Here is a 27,250-nt window from a genome sequence, read left to right as displayed (position 1 = left end):
GTTCCCTAACTTGACAGGAAAACATGCTGGCCTTTTGAAAAGGACACAAGTTCAAATAGCTGAACTGAAGTCATTTTCCTGCATTACATTGTTCATCAGGAGGTGCTCTGTAAATGTTTTCTGAAAATGAGCCATGTTGTGGATACAGTCACTAAAGTGGTGAAATTCATAAGAGCAAAATCTTTAAACCCTCAGGCAGTTTGTCTCCCTGTTGGAAGAGACAGAATCGGGTCATGCAGATCTCCCCTACCACACAAACGTGAGCTGGCAGGTGCTGGCAGTTTGGGGAAGGTGCTTAGAAGGTGTGTGTGGGACCTGAGATCGGAGATTGCTGAGTTTTTGCAAATGAAAGGAAAATATGTGGATTTCCCTCAACTGCAAGATAAAGAATAGTTGGCTGATTTTACCATCACCGTGAACATTATGGCCCTCATGAATGAACTGAATTCCAAACTACAAGGGAAGGGCCTTTTTGCACATCAAATGTACAGCCTTGTCAAAACCTTCAAGGGAATATTACTCCTCCTGACCCGCCAAGTAGAAGCCAACAATCTCACCCACCTTCCGACACCACTAGTCTGTTTCCTATCAGATGACCAGCGGGAGAAGTATACATCGCTGCTGCGTGCTTTGAACGGTGAGTTTTCTCGTCGTTTTGAGGATTTCAAAGTGTTGGAAAATGACATGCTGTTGGTTTCCTCTCCTTTCACCTTCAATGTGGATAATACTCCCACTGACCTGCAACTTGAGCTTATCGACTTGCAGTCTGATGCAGTGATTGGAGAACTATTCAAAACAATGTCACTGATGAAGTTCTATGCATCTCTCGATGAACAACACTTTCCAAAGATTAGGAGTCATGCTCAGAAGATGTTTGGGTCAACCTATTTATGATCAGACATTTTCAGTGATGAAATATAATAAGTCAAGGCATAGATCATCTCTTACTGACTCAGCAATCCTGCGCATAGCGACTTCAGAAACTATACCTGACTTTACTGCTTTAGTCAATGCCCATCAGATACTTCACTCCTCACACTGATTCAGTAGTTTAAATGTAATGTTGAGCTTTCCCTCTTTCTTGTTGTTTGTTTTTGTGTATACCTGTTAACAAGAGTTTTGTCCATGGTGCTGAATGCACAGTGTACTCTTCCCTCTGTGTAGTTCGTTGCATGTTTAATAATGAAAATACCTACCAAAAGGAGAACATGGATGTGGTTTATTTCTGTGTATGTTAAAAAAGTAAAATAAGTAGCATATCTGGATGTGATTTACAGTAGATATCTCTGTCAACACAGTCATACACATGATGTATAATCTTGTAATATAATTCTGTCCCGCGATGGCGAAAATGCATTCTAATGTGGCCCTCCATGGAGAAAAGCCTGCTCTAGATGATGTATCAAGGGGAAATAAAGCTTTATTTAAAAACAGATTTGAAGTTTTTAGAGGAACTTGAAAAAAGGTTTACAGTATGTCCACAGACACTGTGCTCGGTATGTCCACAGACACTGTGCTCGGTATGTCCACAGACACTGTGCTCGGTATGTCCACAGACACTGTGCTCGGTATGTCCACAGACACTGTGCTCGGTATGTCCACAGACACTGTGCTCGGTATGTCCACAGACACTGTGCTCGGTATGTCCACAGACACTGTGCCCGGTATGTCCACAGACATTGTGCCCGGTATGTCCACAGACACTGATTCCGGTGTGTCCACCGACACTGTGCCCGGTATGTCCACAGACACTGTGCCCGGTATGTCCACAGACACTGTGCCCTGTATGTCCACAGACACTGTGCCCGGTATGTCCACAGACACTGTGCTCGGCTCGGTATGTCCACAGATACTGTGCTCGGCTCGGTATGTCCACAGATACTGTGCTCGGCTCGGTATGACCACAGACACTGTGCTCGGCTCGGTATGACCACAGACACTGTGCTCGGCTCGGTATGTCCACAGACACTGTGCTCGGTATTTCCACAGACACTTCTCAGTATTTCCACAGACACTGTGCTCAGTATGTCCACAGACACTGTGCTCAGTATGTCCACAGACACTGTGCTCAGTATGTCCACAGACACTGTGCTCAGTATGTCCACAGACACTGTGCTTGCATGTAATAAATATTCTAGTTTCATGTTAACTTTAACTAGTATACCATTTTTATGATTTATGGACAAACTACACCCAAAATATTTTGTGTTTTATTCAAATAAAAAAATGTTTTAAATAAAATGACCCGAGAATTTAATCCGGACACATTTCAGTAATGAGAATTTCTGGTGAAAATGTACCAAATTCAGGTGAAAATGTATTTAAAATAAGACACTTTCTTGAAAAACTAGACATCTTAGTCCTCGGAATGATGGTTTATTTTTGCAGATGCATCATGGTTTTGTAACTCATTTTGCTACAGACATTTTTAAAACTGGTTTCACGAGAATCACCCATTTGGATTATGGTAATTCATATAAACAGAACATGCAAGTCCAGGATGCAACGATGTGCGGTCCTTCTTACCGAATTCTGATGCGCACTTTGAAGATGTTAGAACATGTCCACATGTACTTTTCTCAGACAACAAGATGAGTAGCGAACAGCAAAATGACTAGCCTACTATTTACTATCCCCTGTAGAAGAAAAGTTTGCCCATTCTATTGGTCCGCTTATCAACAAGAAATAGCCGATTCTTAACTTCTTGCTCCTACTTGAGACGCAGATGTCTCAAGTAGGCACCTGGAAATGCAAATGCGCTACGCTAAATGCTAAATGTACTCGTTAAAACTCAAACGTTCATCAAAATACACATGCAGGGTATTGAATTAAAGCTACACTCGTTGTGAATCTAGCCAACAAGTCAGATTTTTAAAATGCTTTTCGGCGAAAGCATGAGAAGCTATTATCTGATAGCATGCAACACCCCAAAATGCCTGAATGCGACGTAAACAAAGATTTAGCGTAGCCGGCGCTACACAGAACGCAGAAATAAAATATAAAACATTCATTACCTTTGACGAGCTTCTTTCTTGGCACTCCTATATGCCCCATAAACATCACTATTGGGTCTTTTTTTCAATTAAATTGGTCCATATATACCCAAAATAGCCATCTATGGAAGCTGTGTAAATCAGAAAAAAACATTGTTTTAAAACGCAGCGTCATTTTTTAAAATTAAAAAAGTCGACGATAAACTTTCACAAAACACTTCTAAATACTTTTGTAATCCAACTTTAGGTATTAGTAAACGTTTATAATCTATCAAAATGATTATAGGGCGATGTGTATTCAATAGCTCCTCGTCTTCAAATCAATGGCTGAAAATGTGCACTTCAAAACATCCTGGCGGAGACCGGAAGAAATGGAATCCAGTTAGTTGGATTTACCAACAAAAAAACGACAATGGCGACATCGTGTGGAATCTGTAGGAATTGCATGCAGGTCCATAATTAATTTTGTGCCTTTTTAACAATCCATGAAAGTGACGCATGGATATTATTTTTAGCTTTCAGTGAGCAGTTTTTCTTGCGCTTTTCGATGAAACACACGATCTGTTATAGTCACAGCCGTGATTTAACCAGTTTTAGAAACTTCAGAGTGTTTTCTATCCACACATACTAATCATATGCATATACTATATTCCTGGCATGAGTAGCAGGACGCTGAAAAGTTGCGCGATTTTTAACAGAATGTTCGAAAAGGGAGGGGGTAGGATGAAGAGGTTTTAACAGACCTTGGGACAGTGTGGGACGCTAGATCCCAAATTCATACAACTAGTAGGCTCAGGCTACATAATTATAACAAAATAAAAACAATGAGTCTGATGCAACAGATCAGAACCTTTTAACTTCAAATGTTGATAAAGTATTATTTCTTCAGCATTATACGCGCAGCAATGCACAATGCAGTAAGCTACGTGCAAATGTTCGTTCAATAATGCAATTAGTGGGAAAACACAGTTGTCAAAAACGCAGTGCACATGTGAGCAGTTTCATGTGACAGAGATGAAAATATCCCTTAGAAATGTTGAAAGAGGGGCGATCTAATATGCAACAACTAGCATGTTTATTTATTTTTTATTTATGTGACCTTTATTTAACTAGGCAAGTCAGTTAGAGAACAAATTCTTATTTTCAATGACGGCCTAGGAACAGTGGGTTAACTGCCTTGTTCAGGGGAAGAACGACAGATTTTTACCTTTTGCTAATATGACTAGGATTGTGCCTTTGGCTACTGGACAATGAAAGAAGTTGATTTAAAATAATTTCCTCCACGGATATCATCTGATTTTGGCTCGGCTACTTTGAAGCAAGGTAAAACATGCTTTTCACAGATGAATCCTGGTTTCAACTGTACTGGGCAGATGGCAGACAGAGCAGCGTGTATGGTGTCATGTGGGCGAGCAGTTTGCTGATGTCAAAGTTGGGAACGGTTGTGAAATTGCTGCATGTTGCGTTTTATATATTTGTTCAGTGTAGTATGATTACTTACTTTGTTTGTCATGTTCTTATTTTTATTTCTCATGTTTTTGTTCTACCTTATGTTATTTTTAGTATTACACAGTATTACTTTCAAGAAAAGCATTTCACTGTACTTGACATTTCACTACATGCGACATTAAACTAAGACTAATATATCGTTTTCAGTAGTAACTATTTCAAGTTATTTTTACATTTCAAGCGGAACTTGATCACTCACCTCTTATGCTGCTTGCTCAACAGTGGATCTTCATGTTTGCGCCACATGCTTTTTTGTGAACACATTTGTTTAAAATATATTTTCTTTCTTTTGGGGGGGTGGTATTGGAAATCATACTGTCGGTACTTCAAAAGTAGACAGAATACCGCCGAAGCTAGTGTGTACTCAAACTGTAACCTGGTATGAATTGGAGTTAGAATGATTTACAATTGGCTTGCACTTCCAATGCATCCTCAACAAAGCAAACTGAAAACAGGGTTGAAACTGGTTTGGAATGATGTGCATTGTACATGCATTTTCATTTCCAATGTATATTCCTCAAACCTAATCTAAAACCGGGTTTGAATGGTATGCATTTCCTACACATTGTGTAACTAACTGTCTGAAAGACCCCAACATACTCCACGTGTAGCCTTTTTATTCAGGTATTTATATTGATCTAAACATTTTCCGCGGTGTGTGTCCCTGGAGTTTCGCCACCCAGGGAGACAAGATAGTTTGTTTGGACTGGGAGGTGAGCATTCAGAATTGATGAGTGACTATTGGAGCATTGAAAATGGGAGCGAGCTGCTCTCTCGTCCTCCGGGTTTTTCCCAGCTAGCGAGATACTTCACGTCTCCAACCGTGGATGGCCACGCTCCACTCTCGGTTGTTATAGCAACAGGCTGCTGGAGGACTGTATAGGAGTGTTTAGATAATTTTAAAAAAGGCATCTGTAGTAATAGTGCGCCGTGGGGATATCTAGGCTAATGATAGTATACCATTGTAATATCCTGCCTGTGTTAAGCTACTTCTAGATGTTAAACACTGGCTTACGAATGCAGCAAGAAATCCTTATATTGACTAGCCTAGTCTTCTTGATATTTATTTGAAGAGTTACATTTTATTGAATAAAGGCCACTGGGCTAGCTTTTTTCCACCCTAGATAATTGCTCAAATGTGTTAATATTAGTAAGCTGCTATTCTGACGTACGTCGATGTCATGGAATTGTTTGTAAAAGGCCAGAAATAGTTGTTTACCACATACCAATTTTAACAGCATTTGAGCTATGCTCCTCCGTCTCTTGAATATTGCCCATTTTGGAAGGGAGCATAATGTGATTTGAAAATGGCATGCATTGTGTTTTCTACAGCTCTAGACAAGGCAGTGTTTGACATTTAGCAAAATATGAACAAACCCACTCTGTTCACTCAAGGCAGGCAGAGTATTTGGCTTTTTCCTAAGACGCTGATGAATGATACCACTAGTGAATCAAAGAACAATTCATTGTGATCGATCAGCAATGATTCTTAATTAAACACACTGAAGCTCACAAGTGTCTATCTCCTTTACAGGGAAATCTTCCTTGACTATACAGTTTGTGGAAGGCCAGTTTGTCGACTCATATGACCCAACTATAGAAAACAGTAAGTATGTGTGTGTGTGTGTGTGTGTGTGTGTGTGTGATCTCATTCCCTCTCCCCTGCTGCTGGCCTGTGTTGGTAGGGCTAGCCACCCACCCAGGTCTCTAAGTTCTGCTGGACCACAGCCAGGTGCATTTATCTACACTCCTCATTCATGGTGAAGCTCACACTACACACACACACCCATACAGTACCAGTCAAGAGTTTGGACACACCTGCTCATTCAAGGGTTTTTCTTTATATTTACTATTTTCTACATTGTAGAATAGTGAAGACATCAAAACTATGAAGTAACACATATGGAATCATGTAGTAACCAAAAAAGTGTTAAACAAATCAAAATATATTTTATATTTGAGATTCTTCAAAGAAGCCACCCTTTGCCTTGATGACAGCTTTGCACACTCTTGGCATTCTCTCAACCAGCTTCATGAGGAATGTTTTCCAACGGTCTTGAAGGAGTTCCCACATATGCTGAGCAGTTGTTGGTTGCCTTTCCTTCACTCTGTGGTCCAACTCATCTCAAAGCATCTCAATTTGTTTGTCGGGGGATTGTGAAGGCCAAATCATCTGATGCCGCACTCCATCACTCTAATTTTTGATCAAATAGCCCTTACACAGCCTCTCATTGCTCACGTAGCGCTCCGGCACTCAACGCCCTTTCCTCCAGCTCCGCTAAAAAAACTGCCTCTCTGAATTCGCTCCAGAATTTTTTTGTTTAAAAAATATAATTGAACAAACCACCCCATCTGCCTTTGTGACTATACCTATTGATTTTGGAAGTAGACTATTGTAAGAAGCTTGGGCTCCCGAGTGGTGCAGCGGTCTAAGGCACTGCATCTCCGTACTAGAGGCGTCACTACAGACCCTGGTTCGATTCTAGGCTGTGTCACAACCACTCATGATTAGGAGTCCCATAGAGCGGCGCACCATTGGCCCAGTGTCTTTAGTGTTTGGCCGGGGTAGGCCGCCATAGTAAAGAATTTGTTCATAACTGACTGGCCTAGGTAAATAAAGGTTAAATAAAAAAATATTCATTGCTACATCTACAACATGTCATAGGCTTCATCAGAACCCACCTGATGATATTTGGCACTGTGTTAAACAACTGTCTTTGTCTCTAATCTATTGATGATCAGATACTTTAGTTGTAACTTGCTCTGTTGCGCTCACATTTTACAGTTTATAGAACACTTTAGCACTTACAAACCTAGACTCCTCTTCTTTTTTTTTTAATAAAAAAATATATATATAAATACTGTATAAAGCATATAAAGTGTTGGTCCCATGTTTCATGTGCTGAAATCAAAGATTCCAGAAATTCTCCATAAGCACAAGAATGTCTCTCTAATTTTCTTCACAAATTTTGTTTACATCCCTGTTAGTGAGCATTTCTCATTTGCCAAGATAATCCATCCACCTGATAGGTGTGGTATATCAAGAAGCTGATTTTAAATAGTATGATCCTTACACAGGTGCACCTTATGCTGTGGACAATAAAATGGCACTCTAAAATGTGCAGTTTTGTCACACAACAAAATGCCGAGATGTTTCAAGTTTTGAGGGAGCGTGCAATTGGCATGCTGACTGCAGAAATGTCCACCAGAGCTGTTGCCAGAGAATTGTTTTAGAGAATTTGGTAGTACATCCAACCGGCCTCACAACCGCAGACCATGTGTAACCATGCCAGCCCAGAATCTCCACATCCGGCTTCTTCACCTGACTAATGTGAAGAAATAGCCTAACAGTTTATCAACATTTTAAGCTAAACGTTCTGATCTGTTGCGTCAGCCACATTGCTTAAAAAATATGTTTTGATGCTAGTTGTTGTATTAATTTGGGATCTATCTAATCCCACAACTTTCTCAGATGGTTTGGAATATTTATTTATCACACAGAATAGAATAGGTCGACTTTTGTACTATGGGTGATAGTAGATTGACATAGGCTAGTGCTTTTGCTGTTTGTGAGGCCTACTCATCTTGTTGGCTGATGTCATGTCTTTACCATCATTAAATGAAGACTTTTAGTTTTATCAAAGATTCTCTGTAATTTAGCATTTCGTGATGAACTAATCAGGCAAATGTAATTAATGAGGAAGTCGGGGCACCAAGGAAAATATTCAGATTACAAAGTCATAATTTTCCTAATACAACTTTTCAGATATTTTAATATCTGATCAATTAGTCTTCTTAATGAATGAATTATTTATTTTACCTCACGTTAGTCTCATTCCAAACGTTGTAAATGGTTGGTTATCTGCACAAACCCAGTCTTCACTATGAGTCATCCATACATAAATTGCCTTAAATCATTTATTTATTAACTAACTAAACAATCACAGAAGTGCACACACAAACAAACAAAGTAAATATGGTTACAAGAAATGATAGGGGAATGTGCCCTAGTGGGCTAAACCGGCATGGCGGCTTGTTAGACAAAAGGGGAGTGGGAGTCACTACAGAGTTGATAATTCTAACAATTGAAATGCTAATCCTTTGCACATGAATGCTCACTCATTCGGGAACAATTGCAAACAATATATATATTTACGCTCAGTGTGTCGTTGGGATCTCTGTTGAAAAGTTTGTTTCTGTTGGAGAGTGTCAGTCCTCTCTCTCTCTCTCTCTCTCTCTCTCTCTCTCTCTCTCTCTCTCTCTCTCTCTCTCTCTCTCTCGTGGTTAGAATAGATTGTTCAGAGTGACATTCATTCATGTCGTTATAGAATAGATGTTTCGGCGGTTGTCGGTCTTCCCGTTCAATGATCCTGAATTCCTAGCTGCAGACTAGTAATTAATATCAAAGACTTGTTCTTATTCTGTCGGTATCGATAGTCTAAGAGTTTAACCACGTGGGATGGTTAAAAGATTCAGCAGTCTGGTCTCAAACCTTTGTCCTCTCGTAATTGAGAGCAACATGGTCTGTTGAGAACTTCTCAAAGTGGGGGTTTTATTCGGAATTGCAGAAAAAGCTGTATCATGATGCCAGGTCCTAACTGTGCTCCTGGGCGGTCCTCTGATTTAGTTAAAAAAAAGAAAATAATTATTTGGTCACCTACAAACAAGCAAGATTTCTGGCTCTCACAGACCTGTAACTTCTTCTTTAAGAGGCTCCTCTGTCCTCCACTCGTTACCTGTATTAATGGCACCTGTTTGAACTTGTTATCAGTATAAAAGACACCTGTCCACAACCTCAAACAGTCACGCTCCAAACTCCACTATGGCCAAGACCAAAGAGCTGTCAAAGGACACCAGATACAAAATTGTAGACTTGCACCAGGCTGGGAAGACTGAATCTGCAATAGGTAAGCAGCTTGGTTTGAAGAAATCAACTGTGGGAGCAATTATTAGGAAATGGAAGACATACAAGACCACTGATAATCTCCCTCGATATGGGGCTCCACGCAAGATCTCACCCCGTGGGGTCAAAATGATCACAAGAACGGTGGGCAAAAAGAACTTGCACAATTGGTGGCTGACTAAATACTTTTTTTGCCCCACTGTATATAAACAGCGTTATGGTAATGTGGCCATATTGTCTCCCATAAGTTTCACAAAATTGTACCAAACGGACCAGTTCGTAGCTGGATTCTTCACCGATCTTTTATACCTTCTCCAGAACATAAATGTTGACTTCTCTGCCGCCAGTTAAACACCCTTACACTAACATAAGGATAACTATTCTGTTCTTCTGAAATAAACTACATTTTCTTCATATCATCCTTCTTTAGACCTGTCTAAAATAAGTAATGGTTTTATTGTGACGGTGTAGGATTTATTATACTTTTTAAAATGGCTTGTAGGCTATGTGTGGAAGCCAGGAGATGCTAGATGTGTTTATGTTAATTAGCAGTCAATCACAGTGAGACCGACAGTTATTTGCTTGACAATCACCAGCTGACAAAATTTTGTGACCGCCACAGCCCTAATCATGATACACGTTTTTGGTATGGCATTGCTCCCGGAGAACACAATTGATTGTATGGTACAGTAGCTTCACAAAGTCCTAGGTTACATTTGTGTATGTGTGTGTGTGTACCTGCCTACTGTATCTACAGTGCCTATGGCTCGGGAAGCTTCCATCCATGCAGCCCCCGGTGAAGGGAACGTTCAGTTATTTTTAGCCAGCCAGGGCTTATTTTTTTCTGAATGAAAAGCTTGATCTGCCTCTGCTGCATTCTCTAAGCCCAAGAACGTAGAACGATTACCATAATAAATTGTGCTACAAACATAATTCTACTATACTACAGTAGCGATGTGGATTTGGCTGGCTTTCCTTTTGTGTGTGTGTGTGTGTGTGGTGCTTAAATAAGCAACTGCAGCAAACCCCCTCAGTTAATTTGAGGCCCCAGCCCACCTGCCACACAAACACACGCACAGCTCCACTGTCACCCAAAGTAACAGCCCAATCAGAATCTGTCTCAGTCCCAGTCCTGCCTATTCTAGTCGATTACATACATCACTTTCCTGTGTTCTGACATCTCAGCGCAACATGAAATGTTGCCTCACTTGTCTCTCTCTGCTTCACTAACTGACTTGTGGTGTTCTCACTCAAAGCGACGTAGAGAAATGGCCTCCTTAATTGTGATGAAGGAGGTGTTCTTTGTTGCTAATTGTCTGCTAATTCCAGCTCAGTCTCAAAAATGAGTGATGTCCTAATACGTTGGGGCAAAAAAAGGTATTTAGTCAGCCACCAATTGTGCAAGTTCTCCCACTTAAAAAGATGCTAGAGGACTGTACTTTTCATCATAGGTACACTTCAACTATGACAGACAAAATGAGAAAAAAAATCCAGAAAATCACATTGTAGGATTTTTAATGAATTTATTTGCAAATTATGGTGGAAAATAAGTATTTGGTCAATAACAAAAGTTTGTTATATACCCTTTGTTGGCAATGACAGGTTGCCTGAGGTCAAATGTTTTCTGTAAGTCTTCACAAGGTTCTCACACACTGTTGCTGGTATTTTGGCCCATTCCTCCATTCAGATCTCCTCTAGAGTGATGTTTTGGGGCTGTTGCTGGGCAACACGGACTTTCAACTCCCTCCAAAGATTTTCTATGGGGTTGAGATCTGGAGACTGGCTAGGCCACTCCAGGACCTTGAAATGCTTCTTACGAAGCCACTCCTTCGTTGCCCGGGCGGTGTGTTTGGGATCATTGTCATACTGAAAGACCCAGCCACGTTTCATCTTCAATGCCCTTGCTGATGGTAGGCTTTGTTACTTTGGTCCCAGCTCTCTGCAGGTCATTCACTAGTTTCCCCCGTGTGGTTCTGGGATTTTTGCTCACCGTTCTTGTGATCATTTTGACCCCACGGGGTGAGATCTTGCGTGGAGCCCCATATCGAGGGAGATTATCAGTGGTCTTGTATGTCTTCCATTTCCTAATAATTGCTCCCACAGTTGATTTCTTCAAACCAAGCTGCTTACCTATTGCAGATTCAGTCTTCCCAGCCTGGTGCAGGTATACAATTTTGTTTCTGCTGTCCTTTGACAGCTCTTTGGTCTTGGCCATAGTGGAGTTTGGAGTGTGACTGTTTGAGGTTGTGGACAGGTGTCTTTTATACTGATAACAAGTTCAAACATGTGCCATTAATACAGGTAACGAGTGGAGGACAGAGGAGCCTCTTAAAGAAGAAGTTACAGGTCTGTGAGAGCCAGAAATCTTGCTTGTTTGTAGGTGACCAAATAATTATTTTCCACCATAATTTGCAAATAAATTCATTAAAAATCCTACAATGGGATAAAATTGTAGACCTGCACAAGGCTGGAATGGGCTACAGGACAATAGGCAAGCAGCTTGGTGAGAAGGCAGCAACTGTTGGCGCAATTATTAGAAAATGAAAGAAGTTCAAGATGACGGTCAATCACCCTCGGTCTGGGGCTCCATGCAAGATCTCACCTTGTGGGGCATCAATGATCATGAGGAAGGTGAGCGATCAGCCCAGAACTACACGGCAGGACCTGGTCAATGACCTGAAGAGAGCTGGGACCACAGTCTCAAAGAAAACCATTAGTAACACACTACGCCGGCATGGATTAAAATCCTGCTGCGCACGCAAGGTCCCCCTGCTCAAGCCAGCGCATGTCCAGGCCCGTCTGAAGTTTGCCAATGACCATCTGGATGATCCAGAGGAGGAATGGGAGAAGGTCATGTGGTCTGATGAGGCAAAAATAGAGCTTTTTTGTCTACACTCCACTTGCCATGTTTGGAGGAAGAAGGATGAGTACAACCCCAAGAACACCATCCCAGCCGTGAAGCATGGAGGTGGAAACATCATTCTTTGGGGATGCTTTTCTGCAAAGGGGACAGGATGACTGCACCGTATTGAGGGGAGGATGGATGGGGCCATGTATCGCGAGATCTTGGCCAACAACCTCTTTCCCTCAGGTCTTCCAGCATGACAACGACCCGGAACACACAGCCAGGGCAACTAAGGAGTGGCTCCATAAGAAGCATCTCAAGGTCCTGGAGTGGCCTAGCCAGTCTCCAGACCTGAACCCAATAGAAAATCTTTGGAGGGAGCTGAAAGTCCGTATTTCCCAGCGACAGCCCCGAAAATGGAAGGATCTGGAGAAGGTCTGTATGGAGGAGTGGGCCAAAATCCCTGCTGCAGTGTGTGCAAACATTGTCAAGAACTACAGGAAACATACAGTGCATTGCGAAAGTATTCGGCCCCCTTGAACTTTGCGACCTTTTGCCACATTTCAGGCTTCAAACATAAAGATATAAAACTGTATTTTTTGTGAAGAATCAACAACAAGTGGGACACAATCATGAAGTGGAACGACATTTATTGGATATTTCAAACTTTTTTAACAAATCAAAAACTGAAAAATTGGGCGTGCAAAATTATTCAGCCCCTTTACTTTCAGTGCAGCAAACTCTCTCCAGAAGTTCAGTGAGGATCTCTGAATGATCCAATGTTGACCTAAATGACTAATGATGATAAATACAATCCACCTGTGTGTAATCAAGTCTCCGTATAAATGCACCTGCACTGTGATAGTCTCAGAGGTCCGTTAAAAGCGCAGAGAGCATCATGAAGAACAAGGAACACACCAGGCAGGTCCGAGATACTGTTGTGAAGAAGTTTAAAGCCGGATTTGGATACAAAAAGATTTCCCAAGCTTTAAACATCCCAAGGAGCACTGTGCAAGCGATAATATTGAAATGGAAGGAGTATCAGACCACTGCAAATCTACCAAGACCTGGCCGTCCCTCTAAACTTTCAGCTCATACAAGGAGAAGACTGATCAGAGATGCAGCCAAGAGGCCCATGATCACTCTGGATGAACTGCAGAGATCTACAGCTGAGGTGGGAGACTCTGTCCATAGGACAACAATCAGTCGTATATTGCACAAATCTGGCCTTTATGGAAGAGTGGCAAGAAGAAAGCCATTTCTTAAAGATATCCATAAAAAATGTTGTTTAAAGTTTGCCACAAGCCACCTGGGAGACACACCAAACATGTGGAAGATGGTGCTCTGGTCAGATGAAACCAAAATTGAACTTTTTGGCAACAATGCAAGACGTTATGTTTGGCGTAAAAGCAACACAGCTCATCACCCTGAACACACCATCCCCACTGTCAAACATGGTGGTGGCAGCATCATGGTTTGGGCCTGCTTTTCTTCAGCAGGGACAGGGAAGATGGTTACAATTGATGGGAAGATGGATGGAGCCAAATACAGGACCATTCTGGAAGAAAACCTGATGGAGTCTGCAAAAGACCTGAGACTGGGACGGAGATTTGTCTTCCAACAAGACAATGATCCAAAACATAAAGCAAAATCTACAATGGAATGGTTCAAAAATAAACATATCCAGGTGTTAGAATGGCCAAGTCAAAGTCCAGACCTGAATCCAATCGAGAATCTGTGGAAAGAACTGAAAACTGCTGTTCACAAATGCTCTCCATCCAACCTCACTGAGCTCGAGCTGTTTTGCAAGGAGGAATGGGAAAAAATGTCAGTCTCTCGATGTGCAAAACTGATAGAGACATACCCCAAGCGACTTACAGCTGTAATCGCAGCAAAAGGTGGCGCTACAAAGTATTAACTTAAGGGGGCTGAATAATTTTGCACGCCCAATTTTTCAGTTTTTTGATTTGTTAAAAAAGTTTGAAATATCCAATAAATGTCGTTCCACTTCATGATTGTGTCCCACTTGTTGTTGATTCTTCACAAAAAAAATACAGTTTTATATCTTTATGTTTGAAGCCTGAAATGTGGCAAAAGGTCGCAAAGTTCAAGGGGGCCGAATACTTTCGCAATGCACTGTATGATCTCTGTAATTGCAAACAAATATTAAGTTCTGCTTTTCTGATGTATCAAATACTTCTGTCATGCAATAAAATGCTAATTAATTACTTAAATCATACAATGTGATTTTCTGGATTTTTGTTTTAGATTCCGTCTCTCACAGTTGAAGTGTGCCTATGATAAAAAAATTACAGACCTCTACATGCTTTGTAAGTAGGAAAACCTGCAAAATCGGCAGTGTAACAAATACTTGTTCTCCACCCTGTAGTTGTCTGGCATGAGTACCAAAGAGGTATTCTATATCCCAACTGAGTTGTAATGTAAATGTGTGTAAGATCATGATAATGAATGAGCTACTGTGCTCTACCTTTCTCTTTCCTCAGCATTTACAAAGATGATCACAGTGAATGGTCAGGAGTACCTCCTGCAGTTGGTGGACACAGCCGGACAGGTGAGTCCTTCTTACCAGTAGAGGGATCACTCGCATATCAGAATGTTGTGGTCAGACTGCCAGTGGGCCACTATATTATGTGAGCTCTAATGTAATTGGCAGAAAAGTTATTTTTAATACCAGGTGTAGATTAGATTTCCAAATGTTTTTTACCTAGGTTGAAGACTACAAGGTTAAGACAACGGGATTGCTAGTTAGCAACGGCGCTAGTAGTTCGCAACAGCGCTGGTCCCATGAATTTGTTTATTTCTGAACGCTTCCATGGAATTATTACACTGTCTTGTATTTTTTACCTACATTTTTACTATCATAGAACATCTACTTTATATTTGTGATGTTCCACTCTCGGCAGGATGAATACTCCATTTTCCCACAGACCTACTCCATAGACATCAACGGATACATTTTGGTGTATTCTGTCACTTCCAATAAAAGGTAGGTAACTCCGCTCGCCCTCTCCTTCCTTCACACTGCTGCTAAAGCATTGTTACTGCAAAATGAACCCATGTGGATTCATCCCTGAGAGAGCTAGCCGCTCAAGGTTTCTCTGAATCGATCTAGTGTTTATCTCTCTAGTAAAAGGCATGAATCAACCATTGACGCTATTATTGATCTGTGCATTATATGTCTGTCTGTATGCTATTCTATAGAACAGGGCTCCTGTATGTGGTAGTACAGAACAGGTATTCCTGCGTAGCTAAAATAGATGTAGCGTGGATGTGAATCAGAGATGGTCATTTCTAGCTGTGGGTTTGCGCATGCAGGCGTGTGTGTGCTAACTTGCCTCCATATCAGCTGGAGATTTAAATAAAATGTCTCCATCTATCTCTCTCCTCTCTCTTAACCACACCATTTATTCTCTCTTCCTCGCACCGGGCATTTCTCTCCATCCAACTCTCTCGCCTCACTCCATCCATCACTCAATTACTCCCTTGTTCCTTTTCTCTCCCTCTCTCTCTTCCCCTCTCTCGCTCTGTTAATATGAGAATGAAAAAGTGGAAAAGTTCTCCTGGGCGCAGCAGTAGAAATGTGATCGGATTTGGACAGATTTAAAGGGGATTGTGAAAATGTGTCTATGTTCCTAACTCCTGGACTGTCTTGTCAAAGTGTGTACCTTTCTCACTTAGGGAGGTCGAGGTAGAGCGAGAGCTGCTAGAGCATGAGCTACTTCACAGGGTTATACAGCCCCCCCCCCCCCCCCCCCACACACACTCACTGTAGTTCTAAATAGAACTTTGTGGAATAACTCAAATCTACAAATAATCTCAACGTTCTGTCACAGCAAAAGCACCACATTCGGGAAGTCCAATCGATTGTGAGATGTGGCATGCCCATTATATGTGATCAATCTGGGTCGCGGGTTCACAATATGACCGTTTCTGAGATCTCAACCAAGCTAGGAGGAAAGGAGCCAACCTAATCCCGCCTCCCACTTTTACATTGCAACCTCATTGGACATAATTTCATCTGCCAATCAACATTGTCCATCTTCCCTCTCTGACTGTAGGCTACATCCCTCGTTGCATGGTGTAATCAGATCATTATGGCAAAATATACAGTATCTACTAAAATGAGAGGGAAAGACTAGGGAGTGTGCAACGTAATGTGAATTCCATAGGATGACATATATGGGTTATAAGGCAAATGTATGCAAATGTGTAGTTAGATTGTAACTTTCCTACAGTAGCCAGCTGACAGCAAACATATCGTTGTGAAATCATTTTGGCTGCAGATATAATAGACAGCCTAGACACTGATGCGTGCGTCTATTGAAATGTGATATATGCTCACTGTCAAAGTATTATTAACTAACATTTACATGTTCAAATCTGCAGAAGAATGACAATCATTTACTCAATTATGCAGGGGACTTGCAAGAGAATGTTATAATGTAGGCAGAATTTGATCAAATAGAAAAGAGTTCTTACAGCCTATGTTTGCATCAATTACCCTACTCCTTGAAAAGTAATGTATTGATTATATATAGCATACGTGATGAATTATGATCACTGCAATCAACAGCTACAGTGTTGCTCATTGGATTACCCCATACCATGGAACAGACCATGTGAAAGTTTATCAAGACAAAAGGCGGACACCTGGAATTATTTTAATTGGATGGATGGTTGACATGACATAGGTAGGCGGATATTCTTATCTGAAATGTGGGTGACACTTTGCTTCGGTGTACAGTACATTGTCACGCCCTGACCTTAGAGAGCCTTTTTATTTCTCTATTGGTTAGGCCAGGGTGTGATTTTGGGTGGGCATTCTAGTTTTCTATTTCTTTGTTGGCCGGGTAGGGTTCCCAATCAGAGGCAGCTGTCTATCGTTGTCTCTGATTAGGAATCATACTTAGGCAGCCTGTTTTCCACCCTAGTTTGTGGGATCTTGTCTTTGTATAGTTGCTGTTTAGCACACAGAGCTTTACGTTTCATTTATATTTTGTTGTTTTTTTGGTGCTCATTTAATAAAGTGCGATGAACACTTTCCACGCTGCGCTTTGGTCTCACTCATTCAACGACGGCCGTAACATACATTCAGAAAGTATTCAGACCCCTTTACTTTTTCCACATTTTGTTACGTTACAGACATATTCTAAAATTGATTACATTGTTTTTTTCCCTTGTCATTCTACACACAATACCCCATAATGACAAAGCAAAACAGGTTTCTAGACATTTTTGCAAATGTATTAAAAATGCAAACGGAAATACCACATTAACATAAGTATTCAGGCCCTTTACTCAGTACTTTGTTGAAGCACCTTTGTCAGCGACTACAGCCTTGCGTCTTCTTGGGTATGATGCTACAAGCTTGGAACATCTGTATTTGGGGAGTTTCTGCAGATCCTATGAAGCTCTGTCAGGTTGGGTGGTGAACGTCGCTGCGCAGCTATTTTCAGGTCCCTCCAGAGATGTTCGTTCAAGTCCGGGCTCTGGCTGGGCCACTCAAGGACATTCAGAGACTTGTCCCGAAGCGTTGCCTTAGCTGTGTGCTTAAGGTCGTTCTCCTGTTGGAAAATATATATAAATATATTTTAGAATAAGGCTGTAAGGTAACAAAATGTGGAAAAGGGGAAGGGGTCTGAATAGTTTCCGAATGCACTGTACATTTCTCCAGCTCGTTAGATGTGTTTCGTGCACGGGACTTGAACCAGGATGAACTCCCACCTTGTAAAAGCCTTATAGCCTATTGCGCAATTTATATATTCCAAAATTCTTTGCTTGGCAGAGATCTCAGAGAAGGTACAGTTGTGAACCCGTGACCCACATTTTATCACAAAATGTATATGCTATATCTCACAATCGATTGGACTTCCCGACTGTTGTATTTTAGCTGTGACAGAATGTTTATATTTTTTGTAGATGTGCGTTATTCCACAAAGTTCTATCTAGCGCTGCAGTGAGTGGGGGGGCTGTTATAACCCTGTAACTTAGCTCTCACGCTAGCTTGACCTCGCTATCCCTGAACGAATCCGAGATGTTTCGAAATGTCCCGTTATTCCTCTTTTAAATACAGAAGTGCATCAAAGCTGCACTTTCTCTCCTGTAATGCCTCCAGACATCAGACATCTTAAATGACAACAGGATTCATACTGTGTCAAACTCTTTGTCCTGTGTAAGACCATCATACTGTAGTCTAGGCTAGAGAGTGTGTTTAATCCTAAATCCCCCTGGGTCCTATGGCAGTTGCCATGGGAGCGGGCCTAGGGAGACTTTCCCTGGAGAAAGCTGTTCCTAACCACATCCCATCACGTCTCTCTACTTTCCACTGGCCAGTTAATGCTGTCAAGTTGACTTAATGTCTCCATTGCTTTATGCATTTCTACTGACCAGCCCGGGGCTCAACATTCATTATTTAAATTGCGTCTCAAACCATGCATCAGGCCTGTCTGTATTATATACATTGGGCCTCTACATTACAACCTATGGCACAGATTGATGGTTCTTCTTGGGAAAGATTTGATATGCTTAGTAGCCTATCATACAGATTCAAGCAACGGGTCAACCGCAACCGTCTTTGTTAGGCAACGTTCGTTAATGTACTCAACACACACACACACACACGGAGCGGCCGGGATAGGAGAATGCAGCCATTTGACATGGATTATTGTGTCGGACCACACTACATTTGTCAATGTCAACCTTTTCTCCCATAAAGGATGCATTTAAGCACGAGAGAGAGTCTTCAAGTCTTCTAAGTTTTTACCTTTGGAAGATTTCTTCAGAGAATTGATCGTTGTGTTGAGACTCGTCTTGTCTACAGTACACTAGGACTTTGTTGAATGTTTTCACTTGTTACTTTGGCTGTTAAATAAAGGTTTGAATTACCTTTTTTTTTGTTTTCTGCTGCAGTTTTGAAGTAATAAAAGTTATCCACGAAAAATTATTGGATATGGTTGGTAAAGTACAGTAAGTACCTTATTCTCCTGTCTGTAAACATTTCTATCTGATTAATACCTGATTAATATGACTAACAGGACTTTTGTCTTCTGCAGAGTACCCATCATGTTGGTCGGAAACAAGAAAGATCTACACATGGAACGGTACTGTATGCCACACACACAAACACACACACACACACACCATTAGTCTTCCCAGAGGAACCAGACAGTTTATTCCATTTTCAGCTTTAAATGAGATTTAACTGGGATTTAATGTTCTTACTGTCTGTCGTTATGTTTGTACGCGTCCGTGGAGACCTGTCCAAAGACATTTAGTTCACAGACAGGACCAAATGGAGAGAAAGTATATTGCTTCAGCAGAGGGTGGGGGGCTGGAATAAACCTTTAGGACTTGATCTGCTGGAGTTTTATAGGCCTTGTCATAAAATCCCCACATCTTGCCATATTTGGCAGGGAGGGGAAATGTATATGCCATTTCCCTGGCTGTCCTGTCTCTTTTAGACTAGACTACTGGCCTGTTTTAGACCTTGACGCTAGCCTGGGAAACTGGACCGGTCTGCTCTCAGCTGTCTTTGGCTCTGACTCTGTTTTAAAGACTGCAGGATCAGGTCGGTCTGCTGTGTGTTTGGGTCAGCGTGACGTTAGTTATACCTATTTCGGACAGAATTTACGGTATAAAAAATAATACATCGGGCAATGTTTATATGACCACATTTTTACCGGCATACTGCATGCCTTGCATCCTGTTGTGCAGCCAGCACTGGTGACGGGTGGGAGGAGGGGTGTGCAGATTTGGTTGGGCGTCTTTAAAAAAAAATTGTATCCATTGAATATACAATTATGTTACTGGTCTGTGCAGCCTATAGGCTACATGGCTACGCCAAGCAAATGAAATCAATAGGGGGGTTCCATATCAAGGATCATTTAACTATTTGATGTGGAATTTTAGGACCCGTTTAGGTATTTAAAATAAAAGGTAACACTTTACTTGACACCCAGCATCATAACACGTTGTGACACGGTCATAACCATGTCATAACAGCAGACATAACTTGTCAGAACCTGTTATAATATGATCATAATACTGTCATGACACATATATTGTATAGCTGGTTATGACACCTACATAGGAGTGTAAAAATCGACCAAACATACCACAGTAGTTATTTTATGGCTGGTTATGACACCTACATTAGGGTGTCAAAACCTACCACACAAGGCAAAACATTCCATTACATCATAGTGTCGTGTCTTTGGCTATGCCGGACTAAGTGATATGTTATTCTATAAAATCCTTTCTCCGTAATTAATATTACCTGATTGAGCTAATCATGTAAATGTAATTAACTAGAGAGTCCGGGGAACCGCAAAATAATATTTATAGAGCTGTTATCTTCCGAATAAACTCTTAAAGACCTAGTAATATTTTACATCAATAGCAGTCAATATTCATCATCACCTTAATTCAGTCTCATCTGAAAGTTTCCACTGTAGAGTTTGTCTTCCTATCATTGATGAGAATGTCTCAGATGACAACCGAACTGACATCATATTCATTAAGTACCACCGCATATGTTCAATTGGTCGGATTACCAGAATATAGTTAATTTCCCCCCACCTTCTGATGTTCCCAGAATCTCAATGTTAACCAAGGGGTTTTCAAATGTCACATCAGTGGGGTACAGAGAGGAAACAGGGGGAAGAGGTATTAAATTATAATTGTAAATGATTGATGTCATTGGTGTCAGACATGCACCTACATACCCCAATGATCTGTGTCTGATGACTGGGATGAATGCAGCAGCAGATTTCAGGAGCAGTACAAGACACCCTCTTTGTGACTGATGACTGACGTAAGGGCATGTATGTGACAGGCCTAAGTGGCTTATATGATCACGATGGTCATAATACTTCTTGACAATGACATGAAGTGTATTTTTGTTGTCCAAATAAAGTGACACATGACTGTAAATAATTCATTACAACAACAATGGATTTAAGAAACAAACGTTCCAATGAAAGGAAACTTCTTGGCAGGGAAAAAAACTCATTTGAATAAATGTGGGTTTTGACACTTATGTAGGTGTCATAACCAGCCATAAAATAACGCAATATTTATGTATTTATTATTTCACCTTTATTTAACCAGGTAGGCCAGTTGAGAACAAGTTCTCATTTACCACTGCGACCTGGCCAAGATAAAGCAAAGCAGTGCGACACAAACAACACAGAGTTACACATGGAATAAACAAACATACAGTCAATAACACAATTGAAAAAAAGTCTATACACAGTGTGTGCAAATGAGGTAAGATAAGGGAGGTAAGGCAATAAATAGGCCATAGTGGTGAAATAATTACAATTTAGCAATTAAACACTGGAGTGATAGATGTGCAGAAGATGAATGTGCAAGTAGAGATACTGGGGTGCAAAGGAGCAAAATAAATAACGGTATGGGGATGAGGTAGTTGGATGGGCTATTTACAGATGAGCTATGTACAGGTGCAGTGATCTGTGAGCTGCTCTGACAGCTGGTGCTTAAAGTTAGTGAGGGAGATATGAGTCTCCAGCTTCAGTGATTTTTTTTTGCAATTCGTTCCAGTCAATATATGTAGTAAATAATATGGGTCATGACAGTGTTATGACCATATTATGTCATAACACAAGTTATATAAGCTGTTATACCATTATGACATGGTAATGACTGTCATTATGTGTTATTATACTGGGCGTCAAGTAAAGTGTTACCCCCCAAAAATGTATACAAATATTTGATGAAACATTGAATTTGGCCTTACTGCTACTAGCCCATAGAAAAACATTGGATAATAGATTTATACATGGAAAAACCGATGGTCAAAAAGAAATCAAAAGGAAGTTTGTTTTTAAGTGTCTGTCCTAAATCTGAGAGAGATCAAAAAGATCAGGAAAATATTAGGTTTTTTTATCCATACAAAAAAAATGTTAGGCACTAAACTACATCCATATGTACTTCCACTATCTTCAGACCTCTTGTGAGACCTCTTGGATGTCCTAGAGCAACAACCGACATGTACTGTACGTGTTCGTTAGAGTCTCATCTTTCCATAGATTGGTCATAGTTTCTAGGCCAAACCGTTTGGACGCTACAGATGTTTTTGTGAGAAGACTGGTTCTCAGGATGTCTCATAGTCTGGCAAACACCGCTGTAGCTCAGCCACCTTCCAGCGCAGATGCAGACACAGCCCATGCAAAAAAATATATATATATATAGCTTATAAACAGACAGATTTTGTTGGGGATTTTGAATGATTATGTTAATTAGATGTCCGCATGGGTGTGGACATAGACTCTAGGGGGTTAAACAGACTAAACAAACTTACATTCCCCTGCCCTGATCACATTCAACACAAATATATCACTACAGACTCTGGTTCGGTTCCAGGCTGTATCACAACCGTCTGTCATTGGGAGTCCCATAGGGCAGTGCACAATTGGCCCAGCGTTGTCCTGGAAAGGCCGTCATTGTAAATAAGAATTTGTTCTTTAACTGACTTGCCTAGTTAAATAAAGGTTACATTTTAAAAAATACCAATGTAAATATGTTATACTAAGAATGTAATGGAATATAACAGAATAAAATATACATATTTTTCCCAAACAATTTGAGTATCGGAGGAATGTGTGGAACCACTGTTATTCTTCAAAAAGTGGTATTTTTAAACGGAGACCGTGTCCTTATTTTTTAGAGTTTGTTTACTTTAGAAATCTTAGAATCTGCTCTTTCCGACCTTGTATAGCAAGCTAATTTCTGAACTGGATGATTTGAGAAAGTCCGGTTTTAATAAAAAAAATAATAAATCCAGATTTTTTTTTTCAGCTTGTTAAGATATCATGCACATTGTTAGCTTGCTAACTGACATGATCCACTTCCCCTGTGTGTGTCATTTCTTACCAGGCCTGAACAGTGCATTCTGCTTGCTCAACACACTTCTGAAAATGGGTCACTCACTCATAGCTCTCCCTCGTTCCTCCTCCCTCCTTTTTTTTTCATCCATCCTTCCTCCTGCCTCCTCTATCATTCCCAGAATAAACAGGAAATGTAGCACAGCCAGCTCATAGTGGGAAGTAGTGACAGCTACTCTGACATCCCTTCCACACACACACATACACATGCACACATCAACCCACGCATGCACACACTCTGGCCCCATTATGATGATGTGCACGCTGTAAGGAGTGTTGAAGGGATTCATATGCTTCTCAGTGTGGAGTGAGTACAAACACAGACACACAGGAGCATAGTAGCCCTGGGGCCGGCTAGAATTCTATTAGCCAACTAAAGTAATCAAGGCATTACTGATCACTTCCTCTCTCTCTCTCTCTTTCTCTCTTTCCCTTTCTCTCTCTCTCTCTCTCTCACTCTTTTTCTTTCTTTCTCTCTTTCCCTTTCTTTCTTTCTCAATTTCTTTCAATGTATCTCTTTCTCTGTCTCTCCTAATGACTTCTCCGTAGTAACACATACCTCCCAAACTATCATTCCACCCTGAAATAGACTAGAGACTAGATATATACAATGTAACATACATTGTATTGTTTGTATTGTTTACTGCTTAACAGTACATACAGTATATCGCCCTTTATCTTCTAACTGCATTATCTTGTGTGTGTGTGTGTGCGCCGACAGATCTCATTAAACAAGGGCTGGGAAAGGTTTGCGCCAAGGCGAAGTGAGGAACCGGCTGAACCTTAGGATGAATCAATAACTCCAGGCTATTAAATCCCAGGAGTGAATGTTAGGGATGCAGAGTGCTGTAGTACAGTTACACCAGTCAGCAGATACGCCACTAGGCTATAAAGCCTATAGATTTTGGCTCGGCTGAAAAAGACTCATGCGATGCAGTTCAAATCCGTCGGGGGGGGGTGGTATCTTAGCATCGCAATACTATCTAACCTGGTCCCAGGTCTGTTTGGGCTGCGACCATAGGAGTTGACTATACAGGACAAACTGATCTTGGATCAGGCTAGTGTAAAAAGACATGGAGGAGAGATGGTGTAGTGAATGCCTGGGACAGTATAGGGAGAGTGACCACAGATCAGTTTCTCCATTAGTGCCTTACCCTCCTATAGCTAATGCTCCCACATGTGGTTATAGACTGTTGTGTTACAAGCAAATGGTGTTCACTGTGATATTGGGTTCCCCTCAGTACAACCAGGAACTGTGGTTATAGGCTGTGCTGCTGTTACAAGCTAATTGTAGTCAATGTGATGTTTTTCCCTCTCCTCAGTGTAATCAGTTGTGAAGAAGGAAAAGCGCTGGCTGACTCATGGAACGCAGCATTCATGGAGTCCTCCGCTAAAGAGAACCAGGTGATGATGATGATGACACCAGCCACTCCCAGATAGATACAGTGCATTCCGAAAGTATTCGGCCCCCTTGAACTTTGCGACCTTTTTCCACATTTCAGGCTTCAAACATAAATATATAAAACTGTATTTTTTGTGAAGAATCAACAACAAGTGGGACACAATCATGAAGTGGAACGACATTTATTGGATATTTCAAACTTTTTTAACAAATCAAAAACTGAAAAATTGGGCGTGCAAAATTATTCAGCCCCCTTAAGTTAATACTTTGTAGCGCCACCTTTTGCTGCGATTACAGCTGTAAGTCGCTTGGGGTATGTCTCTATCAGTTTTGCACATCGAGAGACTGAAATTTTTTCCCATTTCTCCTTGCAAAACAGCTCGAGCTCAGTGAGGTTGGATGGAGAGCATTTGTGAACAGCAGTTTTCAGTTCTTTCCACAGATTCTCGATTGGATTCAGGTCTGGACTTTGACTTGGCCATTCTAACACCTGGATATGTTTATTTTTGAACCATTCCATTGTAGATTTTGCTTTATGTTTTGGATCATTGTCTTGTTGGAAGACAAATCTCCGTCCCAGTCTCAGGTCTTTTGCAGACTCCATCAGGTTTTCTTCCAGAATGGTCCTGTATTTGGCTCCATCCATCTTCCCATCAATTTTAACCATCTTCCCTGTCCATGCTGAAGAAAAGCAGGCCCAAACCATGATGCTGCCACCACCATGTTTGACAGTGGGGATGGTGTGTTCAGCTGTGTTGCTTTTACGCCAAACATAACGTTTTGCATTGTTGCCAAAAAGTTCAATTTTGGTTTCATCTGACCAGAGCACCTTCTTCCACATGTTTGGTGTGTCTCCCAGGTGGCTTGTGGCAAACTTTAAACTATACTTTTTATGGATATCTTTAAGAAATGGCTTTCTTCTTGCCACTCTTCCATAAAGGCCAGATTTGTGCAATATACAACTGATTGTTGTCCTCTGGACAGAGTCTCCCACCTCAGCTGTAGATCTCTGCAGTTCATCCAGAGTGATCATGGGCCTCTTGGCTGCATCTCTGATCAGTCTTCTCCTTGTATGAGCTGAAAGTTTAGAGGGACGGCCAGGTCTTGGTAGATTTGCAGTGGTCTGATACTCCTTCCATTTCAATATTATCGCTTGCACAGTGCTCCTTGGGATGTTTAAAGCTTGGGAAATCTTTTTGTATCCAAATCCGGCTTTAAACTTCTTCACAACAGTATCTCGGACCTGCCTGGTGTGTTCCTTGTTCTTCATGATGCTCTCTGTGCTTTTAACGGACCTCTGAGACTATCACAGTGCAGGTGCATTTATACGGAGACTTGATTACACACAGGTGGATTGTATTTATCATCATTAGTCATTTAGGTCAACATTGGATCATTCAGAGATCCTCACTGAACTTCTGGAGAGAGTTTGCTGCACTGAATGTAAAGGGGCTGAATAATTTTGCACGCCCAATTGTTAAAAAAGTTTGAAATATCCAATAAATGTCGTTCCACTTCATGATTGTGTCCCACTTGTTGTTGATTCTTCACAAAAAAATACAGTTTTATATCTTTATGTTTGAAGCCTGAAATGTGGCAAAAGGTCGCAAAGTTCAAGGGGGCCGAATACTTTCGCAAGGCACTGTATATAGTTTGGCCAACTCTGTTTTGACATCTAGTATTTTAATGGGTGCCATCTTGGCACAGAATGTTCCAAGGCAATTACAGTCTAGTTTGAATTTAAATTGGAAGAGTAATCTAAAGGAAGGAACATTTGTTGCCAACATGGCCTGGACGCATCAATGCATCATTCAACAGAATTGTTGCTATTTCCCTATTGTACCACAAGAGGCATGTTGGATCCATTGATCAATGCTACTGTGTTGATGATATCAAAATAGTGTTTGTATCAAATATTCCTCTCGTCATCTAGAATGTTTGGATTTCCTACTTTCTTTATATCCTAGCAATAACAATGAATCTATCAATTTGGTTTACACTAGATTGTAGCATTTGCAAGCACAGAGCAGAAAAAAACCCGTCTGCACAACCCTGTTGTGATATGACATTTCCTCCCTCTGACTTCCTGTTTTCTGTGTGAGTCAGACAGCGGTGGAGGTGTTCAAGAGGACCATCCTGGAGGCGGAGAAGATGGAGGGGGGAGCCCCCCAGGGCAGGACATCCTGCTCCCTGATGTAACCCTCCTTTTCCCTGGCCCCCCAGGCCCTCGAACACCGTCCCCAACCACAGCACTGGACACTGGGAAATCCCTCTACTTGAAGTGGCTAACTGCCTGTTTTCCTCCCTCGAGAAACATCTGTCTTTTTCTTTTCTACATTTCTTTTTTCATTTCCAGAAGGACAGACGAAGACTTCGACATTAAGAGTAACAATCGATCCTAGCTTAGGGTACACCCGTCTTGCTCCCCCCGACTTCCCCTTTTTCTGAGAAACCAAATGTGGTGAAATATATCTAGCCTCATTTAAAGCCTGTAATCTCTTTTCTACCTGACCTCCCTGCCCCTCCCTTCCCCTTGAAAAGTTTGTATATTGTATTTCTTAAAATGTTATTACTATGGCCACTATAGTTGGCCAGCATTCATTTGCTAGTCTAGTGAATGTTGATTATGTTTTTTTGATTGTAATCATTAAATCAGCATATTGTTTCACTAGA

At 41.1% G+C, this 27,250-nt stretch overlaps 1 protein-coding gene across 4 annotated transcripts in view; it reads left to right on the top strand.

Annotated features, from left to right (window-relative positions):
• The window catches only part of rheb (Ras homolog, mTORC1 binding), a 35,276-nt gene extending 8,026 nt beyond the window's left edge, over nt 1–27,250 (top strand). Inside the window, exons 2-8 of one of the 4 annotated variants that reach the window (XM_021562585.3) lie at nt 6,037–6,108; nt 14,755–14,822; nt 15,175–15,257; nt 19,181–19,237; nt 19,324–19,371; nt 24,498–24,579; nt 26,684–27,250. In XM_021562585.3, the coding sequence (XP_021418260.1) occupies nt 6,037–6,108; nt 14,755–14,822; nt 15,175–15,257; nt 19,181–19,237; nt 19,324–19,371; nt 24,498–24,579; nt 26,684–26,776 (503 nt within the window). In that variant the 3' untranslated portion in view covers nt 26,777–27,250. The remainder of the gene's footprint in view (nt 1–6,036; nt 6,109–14,754; nt 14,823–15,174; nt 15,258–19,180; nt 19,238–19,323; nt 19,372–24,497; nt 24,580–26,683) is intronic. The other 3 variants (XM_021562587.3, XM_021562586.3, XM_090199468.1) reach the window with 3 other exon arrangements.

This window comes from Oncorhynchus mykiss, chromosome 15 (genome assembly GCF_057628025.1).
Source record: "Oncorhynchus mykiss isolate SJ-2025 chromosome 15, ASM5762802v1, whole genome shotgun sequence".
Lineage (NCBI taxonomy): Eukaryota > Metazoa > Chordata > Actinopteri > Salmoniformes > Salmonidae > Oncorhynchus > Oncorhynchus mykiss.
The sequence above is the reverse complement of the archived record's forward strand: the minus strand, read 5'-3'. Positions and strand labels throughout refer to the sequence as shown.